A 23,110-nucleotide genomic window follows, 5' to 3' on the forward strand; every position below is an offset into this window, starting at 1 on the left:
AAACTTTTAAGGAATGAACATAATTGATTAACCACCACTTACCTTTAACAGAAGGACATAACTTCTTCATTCCCAATATGTCACTGGGAGCACTTGCAGTGCCTTCTGTCAGCATTAACACAGTAAAGTGCCTTGCCAGTGTCAATAACTGCCATGCTAATTCTGTGAGACTTTCATTCACACCTTAACAGCTATACAGTCATTGTAATTGTGTTGGCAACATTGTGGACTTTGGACTGTTCTGCAAGAGGTATTCTGTAGGAAAGGGCACCAGATCATGTCGCAGGGATGTAGGGTGCATCAGATTGCACCAACACTGCCATGAGCAATCTGGCATTTTCTCGGAGGGAATGGTACTGCCACAACATTCAGCTGGCATATGAGCTTCAGGCCTGTTAGTTACCCCAGCTGTAGCCAAATCTCAGATTCAAGTTCATAATATAGGACTTTACCTTTTCCTGCTCGCTTCTCATCCAATCCTCCAGGACAAAATCTGCAAGTTTATTCTCCAAGAAAACTAATTTCTCGTCACATATTTGTAACTTCTCATAGGTATCCAGTGGTTTACTAGGTATAGGCTAAAGAAGAACAAAACATAATTAGTTGGCTCACTGTGAGAACCTTCCTTTCAAGATATTCCCTCAACCGGTAATGAATTAAAGGTCACCACAAACTATTTCAGTACAGCGGTGTGCAAGCTAGGAAATGAAGGTCAACAGCTGCAGATGGAAGAGGCAGGGTCAGTGTTAGTGGAATACATCCTGGCGAGTCAGTGGAATGACTTCTGCATAGGCAGAGTCAGTGGAACACATCCTACTGTGAATCAGAGCCAGTGGATCCATCCGTTAAGCATCATGGCCAGTGGAGCACATGCTGGTGAACATGCAGAGAATACTGGCACTGGAAGCTGGGGGTCTCATAGGAGGCTGAGGCTCATGACACCTGGGGGAAATGTGACACACAGACACACAGAACCTAGATAATTGCTTTTCCTGGATGAGGTTGGTAGCAGAGTAAGATGCTGCCACCCCATTATGGACCAAGATGCCAGTAAGTGGGATCAGTAATGAGTATTTCATTGCCTGCATGGACGGGCTGGGCCAAAGGGACTGATCCAGTGCTACATGATGATTTTAACTCTTGCAGGATGATTCCACTGCCCCCCAACCCACTGAATCCATCTCAAGGAATCCTCACATTTAAAAAGCATCTGGACAAGCATTTCAATTGCCAGGCATAGCATGCAAGTGCTAGTAGAAGTAATTTGTATGGATATGTATCTGACGTTTGACACAGACATGGTGAGCCAACAGGCCAGGTTTAGTGCTGTATATATGTTGTAGTGAAGGTGAATTTGAACTTCAAGACAACTTTCAACAGGGTTTTTTGTTTTGTTTCCAGAGAAGGAAGCAACAGTGGCTATGTGGAATAAGATGCAGATCAGTCACAATCTCACTGAACGGTCAAATAAGCACAAGGGTTGTGTTGCTAATGTAACTGTCTGAATGGCTTCTGATACTATTATTGTGGGTGTAACTCATCACTGTATCTTATCATTGCAAAGACAATGTTGAATGAAGATCTTAGCATTAACATTAAAATTACTTTTTAAATATACAAGTAAAATGAAAATATTGAAGATTTGAAATTTTAAAAATGCTGCAAATACTTAGCAGATCAGAATTTGTGGAGAGAGAAAAATTGTATTTTTAGTTGAGAACTTTTCCTCAATACTAATTGCTATTGGAGTATACACTCAAGGGACAAACCCCCCCCCCCACACACACACACACACCCCAGAGACCTGAATGCACAATCCAAAGTTAATGAGCATTCTGAAGAGACATTACACAGGGGGCCAAGCTAGGAAACTTGATCATTGTGGGAATTCAGCGTAAGAGAAGGGAGGTGTGGTATATGTATTCAGACCTTATTTTGAAAAAAAAAATTTCAACAGATTAAAATGCAAAACTAAATACGAGAAACTATTAAATGTTCAGTTAAACTATTGAATTAAGAATTAATTAAACATAAGTAAACAGAAACCTCAACTAACTGAATATCTAGAACAGTTTGAGAAGGATGGCAGTAAAGGCTTTGTAGCTGCAAGTGAAGTTTCTCAGGACCTGTGAGATCCTCTGAAAACAGATTTACAGTTTCATGCCCGCCTCTTAAAGAAGTCCAACTTTGACCTGTTGATCTGGAGTCTGAGCTGCAGAGATGAGTGCTTTAGGAAAGGGGCAAATTATCTGAATATGCTGATCCAGGAGGCAGTCACCTTCTTTAGCTTTAGTGGTAGGTAGCTTGATATTTGAAAGCAACAAACATAATGCCACTGATCGAGAAAAGGGAAAACTAAGGACCAGTTAGCATCACATGTATCGTTCGGGAAATGGCGGACTCCATGACTCATGGAATGAGTGCAATATTAGTATAGGAAGGGGACAGGTGAATGCCCAGAAAACAGAGCAGGAATAAACATAGTCATAGTCATACTTATTAATCCCGGGGGAAATTGGTTTTCATTACAGTTGCTCCATAAATAATAAATAGTAATAGAACCATAAATAGTTAAATAGTAATATGTAAATTATGCCAGTAAATTATGAGATAAGTCCAGGACCAGCCTATTGGCTCAGGATGTCTGACCCTCCAAGGGAGGAGTTGTAAAGTTTGATGGCCACAGGCAGGAATGACTTCCTACGACGCTCAGTGCTACATCTCGGTGGAATGAGTCTCCGGCTGAATGTACTCCTGTGCCCAACCAGTACATTATATAGTGGATGGGAGACATTGACCAAGATGGCATGCAACTTAGACAGCATCCTCTTTTCAACACCACCGTGAGAGAGTCCAGTTCCATCCCCACAACATCACTGGCCTTACGAATGAGACCAGACCAGCTTTGAGTTGACAAGTTATAAGTTATGGATGTATGACAATGCAAAGCTAGGAGGGGAACTAAACTGTGAGGCTTCACAAAGAGATAACAAAAGGATATGGATAGATCATATTGAGTGGGCAAGAGGGTGGAAGATAAATTAATAACATGGATAAACATATTAACTTAGGTAGACTTAGAAAAGCAAAATTTTAAAATTAAGAAAAGTTATTAAATGTTAGTATTCAGAGATTTAGATGTGTGGCTCACAATTATAAACATAACTATATTTGGCTTTTATTGCAAATATCAGAAATCTTGCAAGAAACTTTGGTTACAATTGTACAAGGCTTTGCCATGACCACACCATGAGTACTCTGTAGTTTTGGTCCCTTTATCTCAGGAGAAATAAACTTGCTTTGGAAGTAGTCCAACAAGGGTTAACTAGATTCTCTCCTGGAGTTAGAGGTAACCTCAGTGAATCATATAAAAGTTCTGAAGGGGATTGACAGGGTAGATACAGTAAGGCCTGTCTCCTCCTCTGGCTAGAGGATCAAAAACTGGAGACAAAGTCTCAAGATAAGGGGTCACAGATCTAGGACTGACCTTGGATGTAATTTCTTCATTCTGTGCTGTGACTCTTTGGAATTCTCTACTGCAGATGACTGCGGAGTCACAACCATTGAAGCTGTTGAAGGACCATAGAATTTTATAATCCCAGGCAAATCCAGACGAGTTGGCAGTTCTGTTCACCATATTACAGAAAGGATGTTGAGGTTTTGAAGAGAGTGCAGATGAATGGATTGGACAAAATTGGGCATGAGGAAAGATTGGAGAAAGTTCATTTTTTTCTTGAGTGCCTGAGGCTGAGGGATAGCCTGAAAGAAGTTCATACAATTACAACAGTCAAGAGTCTTTTTGCCATGATGGAAATGTCAGACACCAGAGGCTATAGGTTTAATGTGAGAAGCAGAAATTTTGAAGGAGATTTGCAAGGTAAGTTTTCATTAGGAGCCTGGAATATGCTGTCAGGGGAGGTGGTGGAAGCAGAAATGATAGCAGCGTTTAAGAAGTATTTTGATAGACACATGAATTGGCAGTAAATGGAGGGATACAGACCATGAGCAGGGAAATGGGATGAGTTTAAAATGGCATCATGGCCTACATAGAAATCATGAGCTGAAGGGCCTGTGCTGTATTGTTTTATGTTAGTATTGTTTGAAAATGGAGTGGAGATAAAAGACCAGTTACAAAGACTCGAGAGGTTTTGTGTTCTGTGTCTGCTCCTGTTCCTAATGTTCAGATAATTGGTTGCCATTGACCTGAAATGCAAGGCGTTTTTTCTTTAAACTCAGTAGTACATGTCACACAAACCTCACTGGCACCTTCAATGCCATATAGGAAATAGTACAGGCTGTCAATCCCATTATCGAAGGCCAGGAGCAGTCTCTCACAGTTGTAAAGTTGCCATAACATCACTTTCAGCTTATCCTTTTCATGATTCAGTTGGTCTTCCGTACCTGCCTTCAAAGCGGCCAAACTGATGGGACGGAAACAAATCACATCACGAAACAAGCCAGAGTAACCAAACAGAAATAAAAAGTATGGTTGTAACTAACCAGGGTGAATAACATTGACAAGTTGTGATGTACTATACATGTGGATAATTAAAATAATTGGGAGGTTATGGCTGAGACACAAGTATCAACTTACGTTGTTAACTATGTTTATGTCATAGACTGCAATTACTCCAAATAGCTGTTCCAAAAGCACCTCCCAAACCCCTTGAAGTCTCCTTGAGTAATTGCAATAGTTCAAGAAGGTAGCTCACCATCATCTTCTCAAGAGCAGTTAGGGATTTGCAGTAAACAATGGCCTTGCCAGAAATGCCCAAGTACCAAGGATGCCCTGTTAGTCAGCCATTCCACACCTCCCATCCATTAACCCACCACCACTACATACACATCACCTAGCATCACTTTATGTACATACAGTTTATGTCTACAATACTTGTACATTGTGTTTTATAGGATTGCTTTTATATTTTATATTTATAGTGTTTTTTATTGTGTTCTTTATGCTGCATCAGATCTGGAGTAACAATAATTTTGTTCTCTTTACACTCGTGTATTGAAGAATGATAATAAACAATCTTGAATCTTCAATGAATATATAAAAAAGATGCTTCCTAGAAGCCCCCAAATTATGAAGAGCAAGTCACAAACAGAATCAGGTTTAATATCACTGGCATATGATGTTTTATGGCAGCAGTATATTTCAAAGTATAATAATAAAAATACTATAAATTACAATAAGAAATATATTTTTAAATTTTAAATTAAATTAGTAGTGCAAAATGAGAGCTAAAACAAAGAAAAAAATATTGAGGTAGTGTACATGGGTTAATTGTCCATTCAGAAATCTGATGGCAGACAAGTAGCTTTTCCTGAAACACTGAAGGTGTGTTTCAACACTGAGGGTACCTTGACTGAACTTTACAAAATTGGGCAAGGTCTGAAAGACTCAGTCCTGATGAAGGGTCTTGGCCCAAAATGTCGGCTGTTTACTTTTTTCATAGATGCTGCCTGGCCTGCTGAATTCCTTCAGCATTTTGTGTGTGCTGCTTGAACTTCCAGATCTGCAGATTTTCTCGTCTTTATGGCAACATACGTATATGTAAATTGATAATATATTTTCTTTGAACTTTGAATATTTTTCATCTGTATTCGCAAAGCAGGAAATCATTGGATGGAGATTTCAATTAGAACCATTAACTTAGAGAACACGTTAAATTAACAATGAGGAATTAGATGTCACAGCAGGCACAATAGTGAATAACGAGATGTATCCGACACTGCTAGGTAAGGTAGGAGACTGCTGCCACAGGTGTCTGTCTGGTAAATCTAATACTTGGACTGAAGAATCAGATGAATGGATGTCAGCAGATATGGTATCCTCACTCAAAAAAGGGTAGCAGGGGTAAGCCAAGTAATTATAGTGTAGTTAGTCCAACTTTAGTGATAGGGAAATTATTGGAAAAGATTCTGAGGGTCATTAGTAATCTACCTGTAGAAAAGCTGAAGTGATTAGGGGAGTCTAGGACAAGAGGGCACGACTTCAAGATTGAAGGACGTCCATTTAGAACAGAGATGTGCAGAAATTACTTTACTCAGAGGGTGGTAAATCTGTGGAATTTGTTGCCACAAGCAGCTGTGGAGGCCAAGTCATTGGGTGTATTTAAGGCAGAGATAGACATGTTCTTGATTAGCCAGGGTATCAAAGGGTATGGGGAGAAGGCAGGGGAGTGGGGATGATGGGAAGAATTGGATCAGCCCATGATTGAATGGCGAAGCAGACTCGATGGGCCAAATGGCCTACTTCTGCTCCTATATCTTATGGTGTCAGCACAAATTTATTGTAAGAGATCCTGTCAGACTAATTTCGTTGAAATGGAAAATTTTGAGTAAGTGACTAAATACATTGACGAAAGCAGTGGTGTTGGTATGGTTTACATGGACTTCAGTAATGTCTTTCACAAAATACAATACATTTGGTTAGAACCTATGGGATCCAAGGTAAGTTGGCAAATTGGACCCAAAATTAGCTTGATATTAGGTGACAGATGGTTCAGGTAGAGGGTTGCTTTGTGACAGGATACTTCTGATTGGTGATGCTTCAGAGTAATCAGTGCCGGGATCCTCATTGTTTGAAAGGAACATTAGTTATTTGGATACGTATGTAGAAGGCACGATCGGTAAGTTTGTAGGTGACATTATGATTGGTGGAATTGTCAATGGTGTGAGATGTAGTTTAGACTAAAAGGTGATATCAATATGTTGGTGAAATGGGCTGAGAAACGGCAGATGGAGTTTTATCTGGATAAATATGAAGTGATGCATACTGGGGAGTCTAATCAGGGTTGGACATACACTATTAATTGTGTGACCCCTGGAGTATAAGTCCTGAAGGTGGCAGTACAGTAGAGAAAGTGATGAAGAAGGCATATGGAATGCATGCCTTTATTGGCCACAGAAAATAATATAAGACGGAGTTCTTGATGAAATTGTATAACACTTTAGTTAGACCACATGAGAATATTGTCTGGAGTTCTGGTCTCTGTATTATAGCAGGGTCAGAATTGTTGTGATGCTGGAGCAGGGATAATTTGCTGGTACTGTGCCTCAGATAGAAAGTTTTGTCAATGAGCGGTGTCTGGATAAACTGGATTTGGTTTTCTTGGAGCAGAGCAGGTTGAGGGAAAGGTTGATAGTGGGAGGCAAAATTAAGAGAGGAATTAGGGTTGATACAAAGAAAAATGTTCCCCTTGACAGAGGTCTCTAAGGGAGAGCACTTGGTTAAAAGTGTGAAGAGATTTTTGAGATGATCTGAGGAATTTTTCACACAGATGTTAGTTGAAACCTAGAATACCCAGCCTAGGGAGATGATGAACATATTCACACATTTAAAGAAACATCTGGATGAGCATTTGAATTGCCAATTATAGAAGGCTGTGAACGACCTGCTGGTAAATGTAACTGGTGTAGATGAGTACCTGATTGCCAGCATGGACATAGATAGGCTGTAGGTCTGTTTCTATGCTATATGATTCTACTCTGCAAGATAATGAGGACATGAGAGAAAAAGATGGTGAAAACATGTTCCCTAAGCAGAGATTTTTCTGATTAGGAGACAACGGTTTATGGGACGGTGTAGGAGATTATAAGGGGATTCGCTGATTTCCAGAAATTGGAACACATTGCCTGAGGGCTGGTGAAAAACACTGGGACAGAAGTTAAGCTGCAAACCAAGTGCTGGAAAAATAACTAATATGCCTGGCTTGGACACAATGTGTCTGTTTTCTTTGTTGCAGGACAATAACTGAAATGTGTGTGAGAACAGCAATTGTGAGAGAGAAATGGGAGCGGAAGTGTGTGAGATAGGAGGAAGAGGACATGTGAGAAGTGAAAAACTAAAGTTCTTGCAGAATTTCAGCATCTCCAGAGATCTCAAAGAAATCTACAGCCAAAATACCAGTCACTGATTTATAGCAGAAGCAACAGTGGGGCAAAACAGGAAGAGAGGGAAAGAGAATAAAAGAATACTGTTGAAACAATTAACAGAAACCTATAAAAGAAAAAGACTAATCCGCACAAACCTGTGGGCCAAAGGAGAAAAGTTGTCAGCAAATCTACAGCAAAAGCCCAAACTAATCAAAGTACATGTATTTGTCACCATATACTCCGAGATTCATTTTCTTGCAGGTATTCAAAGTAGAACAAATAAATACAATAAAATCAATGAAAACCATACACAAATACAGACAAACAACCAATGTGCAAAAGACAACAAACTGTGTAAATATAGAAAAATAATACATAAACAGATAACACAGACAACATAGAGTTTTTGAAAGCGAGTCTACGGGTTGTGGAGTCAGTTCAGTGTTTAGGTGAATGTAATCATCCACAGTGGTTCAGGAGTCTGATTCTGCAAGAGTAATAACTGTTCCTGAACCTGGTGGCGTGGGATCTAAGGCTTCTGTGCCTCCTTCTCAATGGTAGCAGCAAGATGGGAGCATGGCCTGGATGGTGGAGGTCCTTGATGATGGATGCTGCTTGACTGGGGCAGCACCCCTTGTAGATATGCTCAATAGTGGCAGGGGCTTTTTCTGCAATGGACTGGGCTGTATCCACCAGTTTTTGTAGACATTTCCGGTCCTGGGCATTGGTGTTCCCATGCCAGGCTGTGATACAACCAGTCAGGGCACCCTCCACAATGCATCAACAGAAGCTTGCTAATGTTTTAGGTGACATGCCAAATCTGTACAGACGTCTAAGAAAGTAGAGGCGCTGTTGATACTTCTTTGTGATGGCACTTACATGCTGGTCCCAGGACAGATCCTCTAATATGATAATGCCAAGGAATTTAAAATCTCTAATCCTATCCACCTCCGATCCTGTAATGAAGACTAGCTCATCGACCTATAGTTTCCCCCTCCTGTAGTCAATAATCAGCTCTTTGGTTTTGCTGACATTGAGTGAAGGGTTTTGTGGCACTATTCAACTAGATATTTTCAACCATATTTTGAAGCATCTGACGTTGCTTCCATGTGGTATTGCAAGAGATAGAGTATGGATGAGAAAGAGCAGGGAATGCAGGGATAATCCCAACAGGGAGATGCAGAAGAGGAGATGGCTTTGCAATATTGATTAAGGAGTCCATTACTATAGCAATCAGAGAGAATGTTCTGGTAGGTTCAAATTAAGCCATAAGGCTAATATTTAGGGACGAAAGATCATTTTACTGGTGGTTACTACAGGCCTCCTAAGGTAGGAGGCAAAGAAACATTTATGTAGACAACTAATAGAGACATGTGACATGGTTACAGTAGTTGGGAGTTTCAAGTTCCCGAACATAAATGGATATCACTTCAGAATCACAAAAAGTTAGCAGGCAGCTACAACAAATAGTGAAGCAAATAACATTTCAGCTTATATTGTGTAGGGGTGCGAATTTAAAAATAGGGAGGTTTTGTTGCAGTTGCACGGGACATTGGTAAGGCTATACCTGCAATACTAAGCACAGTTCTGGTCCCCTTACTTTTTAAAAATCACATGGTAGCACCGGAAGCAGTCAAAAGAAATCCCTTAAATTACCGCTCATATCTATCTAATTCCCTTTTGAAGGCACCAGGTAATCCTGCCAAAGTCTCCTGCTCTTCTTCCAAACAGTGATATGTGATCTTTCTGAAACTCCTAAACAAGTAGACTGGACCTCAATTTAACATTTTATCCAACAGAAAACACACTTGAGGTACTGTGCTCCCTCAGACTTGCCCTGACCATTTTGCTAAGTTATCGAATTGAAACTTGAATTTGGTAGCTTTTGATATGGAGATAAAGGGAAAGGAAAACTGTCAACAGGTCTTATGCAAAATAATCCAAAGCAGCACAAAAGTATAAACTGGTGATGCAAGTTGTACCTGTTCATGGTCTTATGAGGGTCAAACTTCAACTCAGCATGTTCGAGCGTCAAATTCTGAAACTCTTTGTTCAGATTATTCCGTTTCTCTTTCCGCTGCCTGAGTTTCCATTGCAGGTAGTCACTGGTTGCAATCTGCATGTTGATTCTCTGTTCTATGTCCTGATTAAGATATTTAATATCAGACCATACAACATACGATGCAAATCAATCCATTCGGCACATCGAGTCTTCTCTGCCATTTGTTCATGGCTAATTTATTAACCCTCTCAATCCCATTCTCCTGCCTTCTCCCCATAACCTTTGACAGCCTTACAAGAATCTATCAACCTCTGCTTTAAAACTACCCACTGACTTGGCCTCCACAGCTATCAGTGGCAATGAATTCCACAGATTCACCACTCTCTGGCTGGTTGAAGAAATTCCTCCTCACCTTTATTCTTAAGGATGTTCTTGTATTCTGAGACTATGCCCTCTGGTTTTAGATTACCCCACCATAGGAAACATTCTCTCAATTTCCATTCTATGCAGGCCTTTCAATATGTTTAAATGAGATCTCCCCCCCCCCACCCCATTCTTCTGAACTCCTGGGTACAAGCCTAGATGTCAAAAGTTACTCATACATTAACACTCTCTTTTCTGGGATTATTCTCTTGAACCTCCTTTGGTCTCTCTCCAAACGTCAGCACATCCCTTCTTAGATAAGGGGCTGTAAACTGCTCACAGCGCTCCAAAGGCAGCCTGGCCAATGCCTTATAAAGCTTTAGCATTACATCTTTGCTTTTATATTCTAGTCCTCTCGAAATGAATGTTAACATTTCATTTGTTTTCCTTCCTACTGATTTAAGCTGCAAGTTAATCTTCAGGAAATCCTCCACTGAGGCTCCCAAGTCCCTCTGAACCTCTGATTTCAGAATTAGCTCCCCATTTAGAAAATAGTCTAAACCTTTATTCCTTCTACTAATCTACACGACCATACACTTCCCTACACTATTCCACCGATATAAAGTTATCATCTCTGTTTAATGTTAACCAAACCAACAATACAATTAAGAACAAGGCAGAAGCATTCCAGTGCTGAAGTCTCTCTTCCATCCCTGTAGACATACTGCACCAGACTGCAGATCCGTCAGTGCTGACCCACCCACACTCATGCCTCTCCTACTCAACACTGTGATTGGGATTGCTGTCCTCACACTGTGCAGGTGAGGCAGTATTAGTGCAGAATGTGAATACACAAAGCCTAAATCTGTTTCCCTTGCTTATCTCTACAGCTGTTGGCTGAGTTAATAAGTGTTTACAGCAGTTTTTGTTTTACTTTCAGACCTACAGTAACCTTTATTTTTGTTTATTTACCTCTAGTTTTGAACAGGACATTAACTCCTTCAATTTGTTGATTTCATTGATCACGGTATTTTCACTATGTGACCGCATTCCAAAATCTATGCAAAATGTAAAAAACAATTTTGGATAGCAGCAGGACAATATCTGGAATCAGACTGAAGTCACTATGCATTGTACATGAATATTAGAACTGCCCATGCCTTTGTTTTCTTACAGTATGTCATATTTTCAAAGATAATTTTATTAGGTCCACAGATGCTGTCATTCTGGGCATGTCCTATCTGGGGAGCTGCTCTACTTGTTTATGCACATTCTGTTTGTAGCACATGCATGCTATTTCCCCATGCTCTTGTTGCGGACACATATTATTATCTGGCTAAATGCCTGATGCTTTTATATGTACTTTGTATTAATAAGATGCAGTGGATTTCGGTTAATTGGGACGCATCGGGACCAGCATATTTTGGCCCAATTAGACGAAGTTTCATGGAAATGGTTAAAAAGATAAACTGAGTAACAAATTATGTACTTAAATGAAATACAGAACAAATTAGTACACTACCAATACTACTACAGTACTATAAAACTGTATTAGTTCCTAGTCATTATCGACAGAGGAATTCATTTGTGTCGTATTCTTGACAGTAAATGAACAAAACCAGTGCTGGCACTTAGTGCAGATAGTGAATTGTACAATGTTGTCAAACGATGGCATCCGCCAGATCTCCCTTTTAATTGTAACATTCAAGATTATTGTTAATACCTTCAAAATTCTACATAGTTCTTAACTTGCTGAAGTAGTGAAATCATTTTATTTTCACTCCCAGCTGTTTCTGGCATCTCCAAGCCCGAATGCTTTAAAGCACAGCAAGAAAAACTCTTCTGAATTGTCTTACTGCTTATTTCTCACCAGCTATCGGTGACAAAAACCACTTCTTTTTCAGTATTAACATACCACAACTGCTGCTATTTAAAAACTGATCCCTTGAAGCATGGTGCAGTGTCTAATGGCCATGCAAGTGCATGTGACTGATACTAGTTATTTACCATTCAGCAACAGTTTCTTGTCCCAATTATGCGGCATAGTGTCCCAAATAAATCAAGTCAAATAAAAAATGCTGGTGAACGCAGCAGGCCAGGCAGCATCTCTAGGAAGAGGTACAGTCGACGTTTCAGGCTGAGACCCTTTGTCAGGACCAACTGAAACAAGAGATAGAAAGAGATTTGAAAGTGGGAGGGGGAGGGGGAGATCCAAAATGATAGAAGACAGGAGGGGGAGGGATGGGGCCAAGAGCTGGACAGTTGATTGGCAAAAGGGATATGAGAGGATCATGGGGCAGGAGGCCTAGGGAGAAAGAAAAGGGGAGGGGAGCCCAAAGGATGAGCAAGGAGTTATAGTGAGAGAGAGAAAAAAAGAGAAAAATAAATAAATAGGGGATGGGGTACGAAGGGGAGACACCAACCGTCTCAACTTCACCACACCTTGTTCCCATTCCAACCTCACTCCTTCCGAACGCTCTGCTCTCCACTCCCTCTGCACCAATCCTAACCTTAAATACTATAAATCCCGCCAATAAGGGGGCTGCTGTTGTAGTCTGGCGTACTGACATCTACCTTGCTGAGGCACAGTGACAACTTGCGGATACCTCCTCTTATTTACCCCTCGATCATGACCCCACTAAGGAGCACCAGGCCATTGTCTCTCACACCATCACCAACTTTATCCGCTCAGGGGATCTCCCATCCAATGCTACCAACGTTATAGTTCCCACACCCCGCACTTCCCATTTCTACCTCCTACCCAAGATCCACAAACCTGCCTGTCCTGGTAGACCCATTATCTCAGCTTGCTCCTGCCCCACAGAACTCCTTTCTACATACCTCAACACTGTTTTATCCCCCCTTGTTCAATCCCTTCCCACCTATGTTTGTGACTCTTCTCACACTCTGAATTTTTTCAATGATTTTAAGTTCTCTGGCCCCCACCGCTTTATTTTCACCATGGATGTCCAGCACCTCCACGGTGAGTGTCTGCCCCCGGACTGAAGGGGAGGGGCAAGGCGAAGCACCTTTATACAGGACTCTGTGGGAGGAGCCACAGGAGCAGTCAGCAGAGGGGCATGTCCAGACAGTTAACCCAGTTACAACATATATATATATGGTTTACCACACCTATATACCTCCATCCCCCATCAGGAAGGTCTCAAAGCTCTCCGCTTCTTTTTGGATTCCAGACCTAACCAGTTCCCTTCTACCACCATTCTCCTCCATCTAGCGGAATTAGTCCTTACTCTTAATAATTTCTCCTTTGGCTTCTCTTACTTCCTCCAAAGTAGAGGTGTAGCCATGGGCACCAGTATGGGTCCCAGCTATGCCTGCCTTTTTGTTGGCTTTGTGGAACAATCCATGTTCCAAGCCTATATAGGTATCTGTCCCCCACTTTTCCTTCACTACATCAACGACTGCATTGGCGCTGCTTCCTGCACACATGCTGAGCTTGTTGACTTCATTAACTTTGCCTCCAACTTTCACCCTGCCCTCAAGTTTACCTGGTCCATTTCCGACACCTCCCTCCCCTTTCTTGATCGTTCTGTCTCTATCTCTGGAGGCAGCTTATCTACTGATGTCTACTATAAGCCTACTGACTCTCACAGCTACCTGGACTATTTCTCTTCCCAACCTGTCTCTTGCAAAAATGCCATCCCCTTCTCGCAATTCCTCCGTCTCCACCGCATCTGCTCTCAGGATGAGGCTTTTCATTCCAGGACGAAGGAGATGTCCTCCTTTTTTAAAGAAAGGGGCTTCCCTTCCTCCACCATCAACTCTGTTCTCAAATGCATCTCTCCCATTTCACGCACATCTGCTCTCACCCCATCCTCCCGCCAGCCCACTAGGAATAGGGTTCCCCTTGTCCTCACCTACCACCCCACCAGCCTCCGGGTCCAACATATAATTCTCCGTAACTTCCGCCACCTCCAACAGGATCCCACCACTAAGCACATCTTTCCCTCCCCCCTCTTTCTGCTTTCTGCAGGGATCGCTCCCTGCGCGACTCCCTTGTCCATTCGTTACTCCCCATCCCTTGCCACCTATCTCCCTCCCGGCACTTATCCTTGTAAGCGGAACAAGTGCTACACATGCCCTTACACTTCCTCCCTCACCACCATTCAAGGCCCCAGACAGTCCTTCCAGGTGAGGCAACACTTCACCTGTGAGTCGGCTGGGGTGATATACTGCGTCCGGTGCTCCCGGTGCGGCCTTCTATATATTGGCGAGACCCAACACAGACTGGGAGACTGTTTCGCTGAACACTTATACTCTGTCCGTCAGAGAAAGCAGGATTTCCCAGTGGCCACACATTTTACTTCCATGTCCCAGTCCCATTCTGATATGTCTATCCATGGCCTCCTCTACTGTCAAGATGAAGCCACACTCAGGTTAGAGGAACAACACCTTATATTCCATCTGGGTAGCCTCCAACCTGATGGCATAAACATTGACTTCTCTAACTTCCATTCATACCCCAACTCCCCTTCGTACCCCATCCACTATTTATTTATTTATTCATTCTCTCTCTTTTTTCTCCCTCTCACTATAACTCCTTGCCCATCCTCTGGGCTGCCCTCCCCCTTTCTTTCTCCCTAGGCCTCCCGTCCTATGATCCTCTCCCTGCTCCAGCCTTGTATCCCTTTTGCCAATCAACTTTCTAGCTCTTAGCTCCATCTCTCCCCCTCCTGTCTTCTCCTATCATTTTGGATCTCCACCTCCCCCTCCCACTTTCAAATCTCTTACTATCTCTTCTTTCAGTTAGTCCTGACGAAGGGTTTTGGCCTGAAACGTCGACTGTACCTCTTCCTATAGATGCTGCCTGGCCTGCTGCGTTCACCAGCATTTTTTATGTGTGTTGCTTGAATTTCCAGCATCTGCAGATTTCCTCGTGTTTGCAAGTCAAGTCAAGTCACTTTGTATTGTCATTTCGACCATAACTGCTGGTACAGTACACAGTAAAAACGAGACGTTTTTCAGGACCATGGTGCTACATGAAACAATACAAAAACTACACTGAACCATGTAAAAACACAACAAAAAATACACTAGACTACAGACCTACCTAGGACTGCGTAAAGTGAACAAAACAGTACAGGCATCACAATAAATAATAAACAAGACAATAGGCACAGTAGAGGGCAGTAGGTTGGTGTCAGACCAGGCTCTGGGTATTGAGGAGTCTGATGGCTTGCGGGAAGAAACTGTTACATAGTCTGATCGTGAAAGCCCAAATGCTCCGGTGCCTTTTGCCAGATAGCAGGAGGGAGAAGAGTTTGTATGAAGGGTGCGTAGGGTCCTTCATAATGCTGTTTGCTTTACGGACGCAGTGTGTGGTGTAAATGTCTGTAATGGCGGGAAAAGAGACCCTGATGATCTTCTCAGCTACCTCACTATCCGCTGCAGGGTCTTGCGATCCGAGATGGTGCAATTTCCGAACCGGGCGGTGATGCAGCTGCTCAGGATGGTCTCAAAACAACCTCTGTAGAATGTGGTGAGGATGGTGGTGTGGGAGATAGACTTTTCTCAGCCTTTGCAGAAAGTAGACACGCTGCTGGGCTTTCCTTGCTATGGAGCTGGTGTTGAGGGACCAGGTGAGATTCTCCACCAGGTGAACACCAAGAAATTTGGTGCTCTTAACAATCTCTACGGAGGAGTTGTTGATGTTCAGCGGAGAGTGGTCGCTCCGTGTCCTCCTGAAGTCAACAACCATCTCTTTTGTTTTGTTCACATTCAGAGACAGGTTGTTGGCTCTGCACCAGTCTGTTAGCCACTGCACCTCTCTCTCTGTGTGCTGACTCATCGTTCTTGTCGATGAGACCCACCACGGTCGTGTCATTGAAGGGAATCCTGGCTATTTTCGCAATTAATTTTTGATCTTTAAGAGTTGTCCCATATAAGTGGTTGTCCCAATTAACCAATGGCCCAATTAACTGGAAACCACCGTAATTGTACCCTCATATTTCACACCTGTCATATTTATTACATTTATAAAGTTCTGCAATCTCATTACCCTGCTTTAACCAGTAATTCCACATTTTTGTTATTGAGTTCGAACATGCTCATTTTTTTCATTTTTGTTCATTTTTACAGATGACAACATGTGATGAAATGGGGACAATAGAAACAAAAGGTTAAAAAGCTTAGATCGGCTGGCTGACTGGGGAGATGTACAAGTTGAAATTTAATACAGAGAAGTGCAAAGTGACACATTTTGACAAAGAGGATATGGAGATTCAATATGCACCACAGTTCAACAAACTGTACCAGAACAGGACTTGTGTCTAAATCCTTCCAAATGCCAGGGCATGTTGACAGAGTACTTAGTGAAATATATGTGGCCTCGGAGTCATAAAGAGATGCACAGAAGCTGTTTCAGAAGTTGAAAGAACATCTGGTAACGCCTTGGCCGCAATGCTTTCAGTTCCAGTCACCAAACTTTAACAAGAATGTGAAGGTCCAAGAAACGGAATGAAAAAGATTTACGTAAATGGTTCCAGGGTTGAAGGATTTCAACTGCAAGGTTAGACTGGAGAAGTAGCTGTTGTTTTCCTTACAGTAATGGCTGAGAGGTAGAGAGGATCATAACTTATTTAGGTGGAATAGACACAGGAAGGATGTTTCCTGACAGCAGATGGGGAATACACATGCCAAGAAGTTTAAGGGGGACATGACAAATAAGTCTTTTGTTACGTTTAACTGTTATGATCTGGAATTTAGTAGCTTTAAGGCAGGTGAGAAAAGAATCAAAGAATCCCTGCAAATATAAATCGGATAGGCATTTGTATGAGACTCGCAGAAGCAGAGGGAAAGAACATGGGAGTTAGATGGTTCACAAAACATCCCTTAAGAACAGAGATGACAAGGAATTTTAGACAGAGGGGGGTGAATTTGTGGAATTCATTGCCACAAACAGCTGTGGAGGTCAAATCATTGGGTAGATTAAGGTGAAGATTGACAGGTTCTTGATTAGTAAAAGTATCAGGTTACAGGGAGAAGGCAGGAGAATGGGATTGAAAGGGATAATAAATCAGCCATGAGCAAATGGTGGATTAGACTCGATGGCTGAATGACCTTATTCTACCCCTGTGTCTTATGGTCTTATGGAAATGGGCCGGATGATTTGCTTTCCTACTGTTCATATTGCTTTGTATTTATAGAGAATACCATACTCTTAATACCCAATATGTATCTTTTACCAGATCTGATTTACCTGCAATATTTTTTCTCATTCTGACTCCGCTGATTGATGACTCTCTACTGCCTGATCTGAGAGACGAAGCATCAATCTGAAAGGGAAAGGTATTAACTTTGCAACTGAAGCAGGCAATTACTTCTTCTTTGAGTTCATCAGGGAGAAAGACCTTCTATGATGCACAAAATTCTGACAATTGTTGGATCTTTATTCAATTGGAATGTCACTGAATTTGGTCCATACAGCCCTGAGAACATCTGAGCATGAGTTATACGTGATTTGGTTTGCCAGTCTGATTTTTGTCATTTTTTTGGGCAGTGTACCACAAAGTAGCGACAAAATGTGTTTCACAATGTAAATTTGAGTTACTTGGTGTGACATTGTCACAAATTACAGACCCTGAGCAATGAAGATATTCAGTCCTTTTTGAAAACAACTTGAGGTTTTGTTAGTTTTTGATGCTTTTCGTGCATGAATATACCCACCAGGTCCAATATATGTTATGTATGGAACGATCATATTTAGATTCAGATTCATTTATTTATCACATGTATGTCAAAACCTACAATAAAATGCACCATTTGCATCAACAACCAACGCAACCAAACATGTACTGGGGGCAGCCTGCAAGTACCACCACACATTCCTGCACCAGCAAACTCTGGTCCCTGGTTTGGACTCTCAACTCGCAGACATCAGCTCTCCGACTTCTGGGCACACTGAGCCAGGAGTTTTGACCATCTGACTCAACTTCTGAACTTGCTGACTTTAGTCTACTGCCTTTGGTATTGACTGCAGGCCCTAATGATTATGGGACTTTGAACTCCGACCCTCCTGCTGGCTTGGACTCCAATTCTGGGATAAGCTGACCTGGGGTTGGTGGGGGGAGGGTTCATCGGCCCTCCCTCATCCATGGGGCCCGCTGGCCTTGGTCATTGACCACAGGGATCACTGATCTTTGTCCTCAGTACCTGCCAACCAGTCATCCATCCACTGACCTACTACCGGAAAGTGATTTGACCAGGATTCTAAAGCCTAACCTGTCACCTAACAACCCGTGCTGTAAACAAAACCATCCATATGAACCTAAAAAACAACCAACTCTGAGGTATGACCTCAATAGATATCATAGCCTGGTGTCATCTTGACTGGAAGCTAATCAAATTTTAATAAATTTGTGATTGACATTATCAGAGGTTAGGAGATTTAGGCCCCTGTCTTAAAGGCAAAGTAGAGCTATTCATAGTTTGGCAGGACTGGTTGGATTTGGTGAGACAAACAGTTCCACCACTTTGTGAAAGGGAGTTACACATTTTGTTCATTGTGTGATAAGGCTTCAAAATGCATTGTATTGTGTTAAGGAGGCACCTTTTGGAGACAGTGATTTACATGGCCAGTGATATAGTGAGGTTATGCTTGACAACTGGGGGGTAAGCCATCCAGCAAGAGTCAGCAACATGTTTAGTGAGAGTGATATTCAATAGTGATATGGGAAGATGTTGGAGATGTATACTTTGGATGATATATCAAATTAATCTAGAAAATGGGTCCACCTGATCTGACAGTTCCATTCTTGAACATACAGGGAATGAGACCATTTGTTAACTCAAGATGTACCACTGGGCAATACAAGCAGATTAAATAATTTAAAGAGCTAACAACACTTGATGAAGTAACATTGAATTTGATTTAAAAAAAGAGATTTTTAGTGAAAATGTTTGGTTAAAAAGTTAACCCTTGATTTGCTTACTCAGGCTGATCAGAACCTCAACCATCTTAACCCGCATCTTCTCCAAATCCTGTCGTATCCCCCAGTCAACAAAGATTCATCAGTCTCAGTCTTGAAAACTCCCCAAAATTCAGCACCTTTAGGAGAGGGTTCTCTTGCTACCTGTATGAGAGTCTTCACTCATTTCACACTGGAAAGGCTGAGCTCCATTTCTTCTTGTACGGCATTCCTCTGTATCTACCTGGACTAATCTCTTTATCAATGGAGTGTGTTGCTTAAATTCACTTCATACATTCTACGGGGAGGTCACAGAATTATGCAAAATAGAAACAGGCTATTTAGCCCACCACCTTCACACCGACTAATGAGCAGCCATCCATATTAAACTCATCTTCCAGCTCTTGCCCTGTAGCTTCTACACCGAGTCAATTCAAGTGCTCGTCCAGAACAAAGCCCTCTATAGTGCCATGAATTGGATTGTTGCTGCTGTTTTCCCCAAGGAGGTTATCCCCTAACAGTATCCAGCTGGCTCACCTGTTTGAGAGGGGAATGAACACAGGAGATTTCTGCATCTCTAACTGCCCTTTCTCGTGGCCACCCATCTTTTTTTCTTTGCATGCAAAGTGACCAACTTTCTAAGGGTATTATCGATCACCTTTTCTGCATTCCAGACATTCCTTAGCGAGTCCAGTTCAGCTGCAACTGCTCTTGGCAGCTTGCCTGTAGGTGCAGCTGGACATTCTTCAAAGTACAAAGTAATTTTATTATTAAATTACATATATGTCACCATTTGCAACCCTGAGATCCATTTTCTTGCAGGCAATCACAGTAAATACAAGAAACATAAAAGAATCAATGAAAGACCGCACCCAACAGGATGGTGAAGAGTCCTTGAAAGTGAGTCCATAAGTTGTGGTAAAAATTCAGTGATGGGGCAAGTGAAGTTGAATGAAGTTATCCCCACTGTTTCAAGAGCCTAATAGTTAACAGGGTATTAACTGTTCCTGAACCTGTGGTGTGGGTACTGAGACTCCTGTACTTTCTTCCTGATGGCAGCAGCAAAAAGAGAGCATGGCCTTGGTGGTGGTGGTCCTTGACAATGGATGCTGCTTTCCTGTGACAGCACTCAGTGTAGATGTGCTCAGTGGTGGGGAGGGCTTAACCTGTGATGGACTGGAATGTATCCACTACTTTTTGTAGGATTTACTGTTCAAGGGCAATGGTGTTACCATACCAGGTTGAAATGCAACGTAAATATACCTTCCACCACACATCTATTGAAGTTCGTCAAAGTTTTAGATGCCACGCCGAATCTTCGCAAACTCCTAAGGAAGTAGAGGCACTGCTGTGCTTTCTTCGTAATTATACTTATGTGCCAGGCCCAGGACAGATCCTCTGAAATGATAACACCAAGGAATTTAAAGAATTTAAAGTTGCTGACCCACCCTACCTCTGATCACCCAATGAGGACTGGCTCGTGAACCCCCAGTTTGCTCCTCCTAAAGTCAGTTATCAGCACCTTGGTCTTACAGACATTGAGTGAGAGTTTGTTGTTGAGGTACCACTCAGCCAGATTTTCAGTCTCCCTCCTGAATGCTGCTTCGTCACCACCTTTGACTTGGCCTATGACACTGGTGTCATCAGCAAACCTGAATATGGCATTTGAGCTGTGCTTAGCCTCACAGTCATAAGTATAAAGCGAGTAGGGCAGGGGTCTACGTACACAGCCTTGTGGTGCAGCTATGCTGATGGAGATTGTGCAGGAGGTGCTGCCAATCTGAACTGACTGGCGTCTGCAAGTGAGGAAATTGAGGATCCAACTGCACAAGATGGTATTAAGGCCAAGGTCTTGAAGCTTATTAATTAGTTTTGAGGGGATGATAGTATTGACTGCTGAGCTGTAGTTGACAAAGAGCATCCTGATATATGCATCTTTGCTGTCTAGATGTTCCAAGGTTGAGTGAAAAGCCAATGAAATGCAATCTGTGAAGGACCTGTTGTGCCTGTAGGAAAACTGGAGCAGATCCAAGTCGCTTCTCAGGCAGGAGTAGATACGTTTCACCACCAACCTCTCAAAGCACTTCATCACAGTGGATGTAAGTGCTACTGGACGATAATCATTGAGGCAGGTTACCACGTTCTTCTTCGGTACTGGTATAATTGAAGCCTGCTTGAAGCAGGTGGGTACCTTGGATGCTGAAGCGAGTGCTTAAAGACCTTAGTGAACACTCCAGCCAGTTGATCAGCACAGGTCTTTAGCACTTGGCCAGGTATCCCATCTAGGCCGGATGCTTTCTGGAGATCATACCTAGATCTCCTGTATTCTGCCTGGTCAGCAGACCTGAATGCCACTGATCTGGCCGCAGCAGATACTGAGGGCCTCATCCTGGGCTTCAGGTTGGGGAAGACTCACAATTTCCCGAAGGTATAGTCACTAGATGCGTTTGATAGAGCAGCAGCAGATAAAAAGCATACAGGCTTGTGCCCAATGGAGTTTCCCCTACTGTAAGATCACACAAAAAGATAGCAGTGACAACTAAAAACCAGACACAGCACAGAAGCAATGTGACTCCAGACTTACGTGCTTCAGTGCATACTTCTCCATGCTCAGCAGCTTTCGCCGGTTGGCCAGCATGGCATCTCGCTCTTTCTTCTCTGTACTGTAAGACTTTTCCAGAGCATCTAACTCCACCTTTGCACGATAATAGAAGTTAATTATCACTTAATATGCTTAAATGTACCATCTCAAACAATGCATATATAATTTGCTAAAGATGCATTATATATGAACATGCAGATAATGGTAAGAAATCAAGTGTAAAAAGTAACAATGACTATTTAACAGGCATAGCGAGGGATTTGTAGCGAAAGATCTTTAAATGTCACAAATGCAATTGATTGGACAAAGGAAATACTAATCATTTATGAATTATGAATCCAAGTCTGGCCGACTGAAAGACTGTTCATCATCTCACCCTGCCTCCTAAGACTCCATTCTATTCTCCTAGATCATCCATTTCCATTGTACTTGCTCCAAAATGGAACGTTGTACTCAGGTGCCTCAGAAATTTCTTATCCTTAAACTGTGCTTTCCCTTTCACCATTGTTAACAATTTACAGCTTTCCCATCCTTTTGCCCTCATCCTCCCCCTGCTCAGAATCCTCTGGTATTCACCTTCCACACCCAGCCCCCCCTTGCCTTCACGTTCCATGGACCATCCTTTACAGTTACTACCAGGCCAAGAATGCAAAACCATCTTCAGCACTTCAAAGGAACCGCTCCTTATATAACTTCCTGGTTCACTCCTACATACCTACCAACTCATCCATTCCGAAAAAGGTGCCATCCTGAGTCAATCTCATCTGCCCATGTTTGGTCAATACCCCCCGATCCTTTCCCATCCATGTAATTGTCCAAATGTCTTTTAAACATAGTAATTGTACCTGCCTCTACCACTTTCTCAGGCACCTCATTGGTATACCTACCACACAATGTATAAAATACTTGCTCCTTGGTTTCCCTTTAAATTTCTCCTTTTACGTTAAAAAGATGCCCTCTAGTTTTAGACTTGTCTACCCTGGGTAAACGACTGTAACTCTCCACCTTATCCACATCCTTAATGATTTCATAAACCTGTAATAAGGTCACCCCTCAGCCTTCTTCCTTCCAAGTAAAACAGTTCCAGTATAAACCATATCTCCTTGCATCACAAGCCCACCAGTTCCAGCCACATCCTTGTCAAATCTCTCCTCCACCCTCTCTAGCTTAATCACATCCTTCCTACAGCATGGTAATCAGAACTGTAGACGCACCTTGTACAGCTGTAATAACTTGCCAAATATTGTATTCAAAGCTCTATCCGATGAAGGCAAGCATGCTATATGTCTTCCTGTGTCACCACCTTTAGGAAACCATGTATTGTACTCCAGCGTT

General features: G+C 42.2%; 1 protein-coding gene across 1 annotated transcript in view; it reads right to left on the minus strand.

Annotated features, from left to right (window-relative positions):
- Positions 1-469: 469 nt before the first annotated feature.
- LOC140186439 (coiled-coil domain-containing protein 183-like) overlaps positions 470-23,110 on the minus strand; it is a 63,153-nt gene continuing 40,512 nt past the window's right edge. The window contains exons 7-9 of the mRNA XM_072240710.1: positions 21,758-21,868; positions 4,256-4,421; positions 470-578 (exon numbers count right to left, since the gene is read on the minus strand). Of these exons, the coding sequence (XP_072096811.1) occupies positions 4,377-4,421; positions 21,758-21,868 (156 nt within the window). The 3' untranslated portion in view covers positions 470-578; positions 4,256-4,376. The remainder of the gene's footprint in view (positions 579-4,255; positions 4,422-21,757; positions 21,869-23,110) is intronic.

The sequence above is a fragment of the Mobula birostris genome, chromosome 22, assembly GCF_030028105.1.
Source record: "Mobula birostris isolate sMobBir1 chromosome 22, sMobBir1.hap1, whole genome shotgun sequence".
NCBI classification, from domain to species: domain Eukaryota; kingdom Metazoa; phylum Chordata; class Chondrichthyes; order Myliobatiformes; family Myliobatidae; genus Mobula; species Mobula birostris.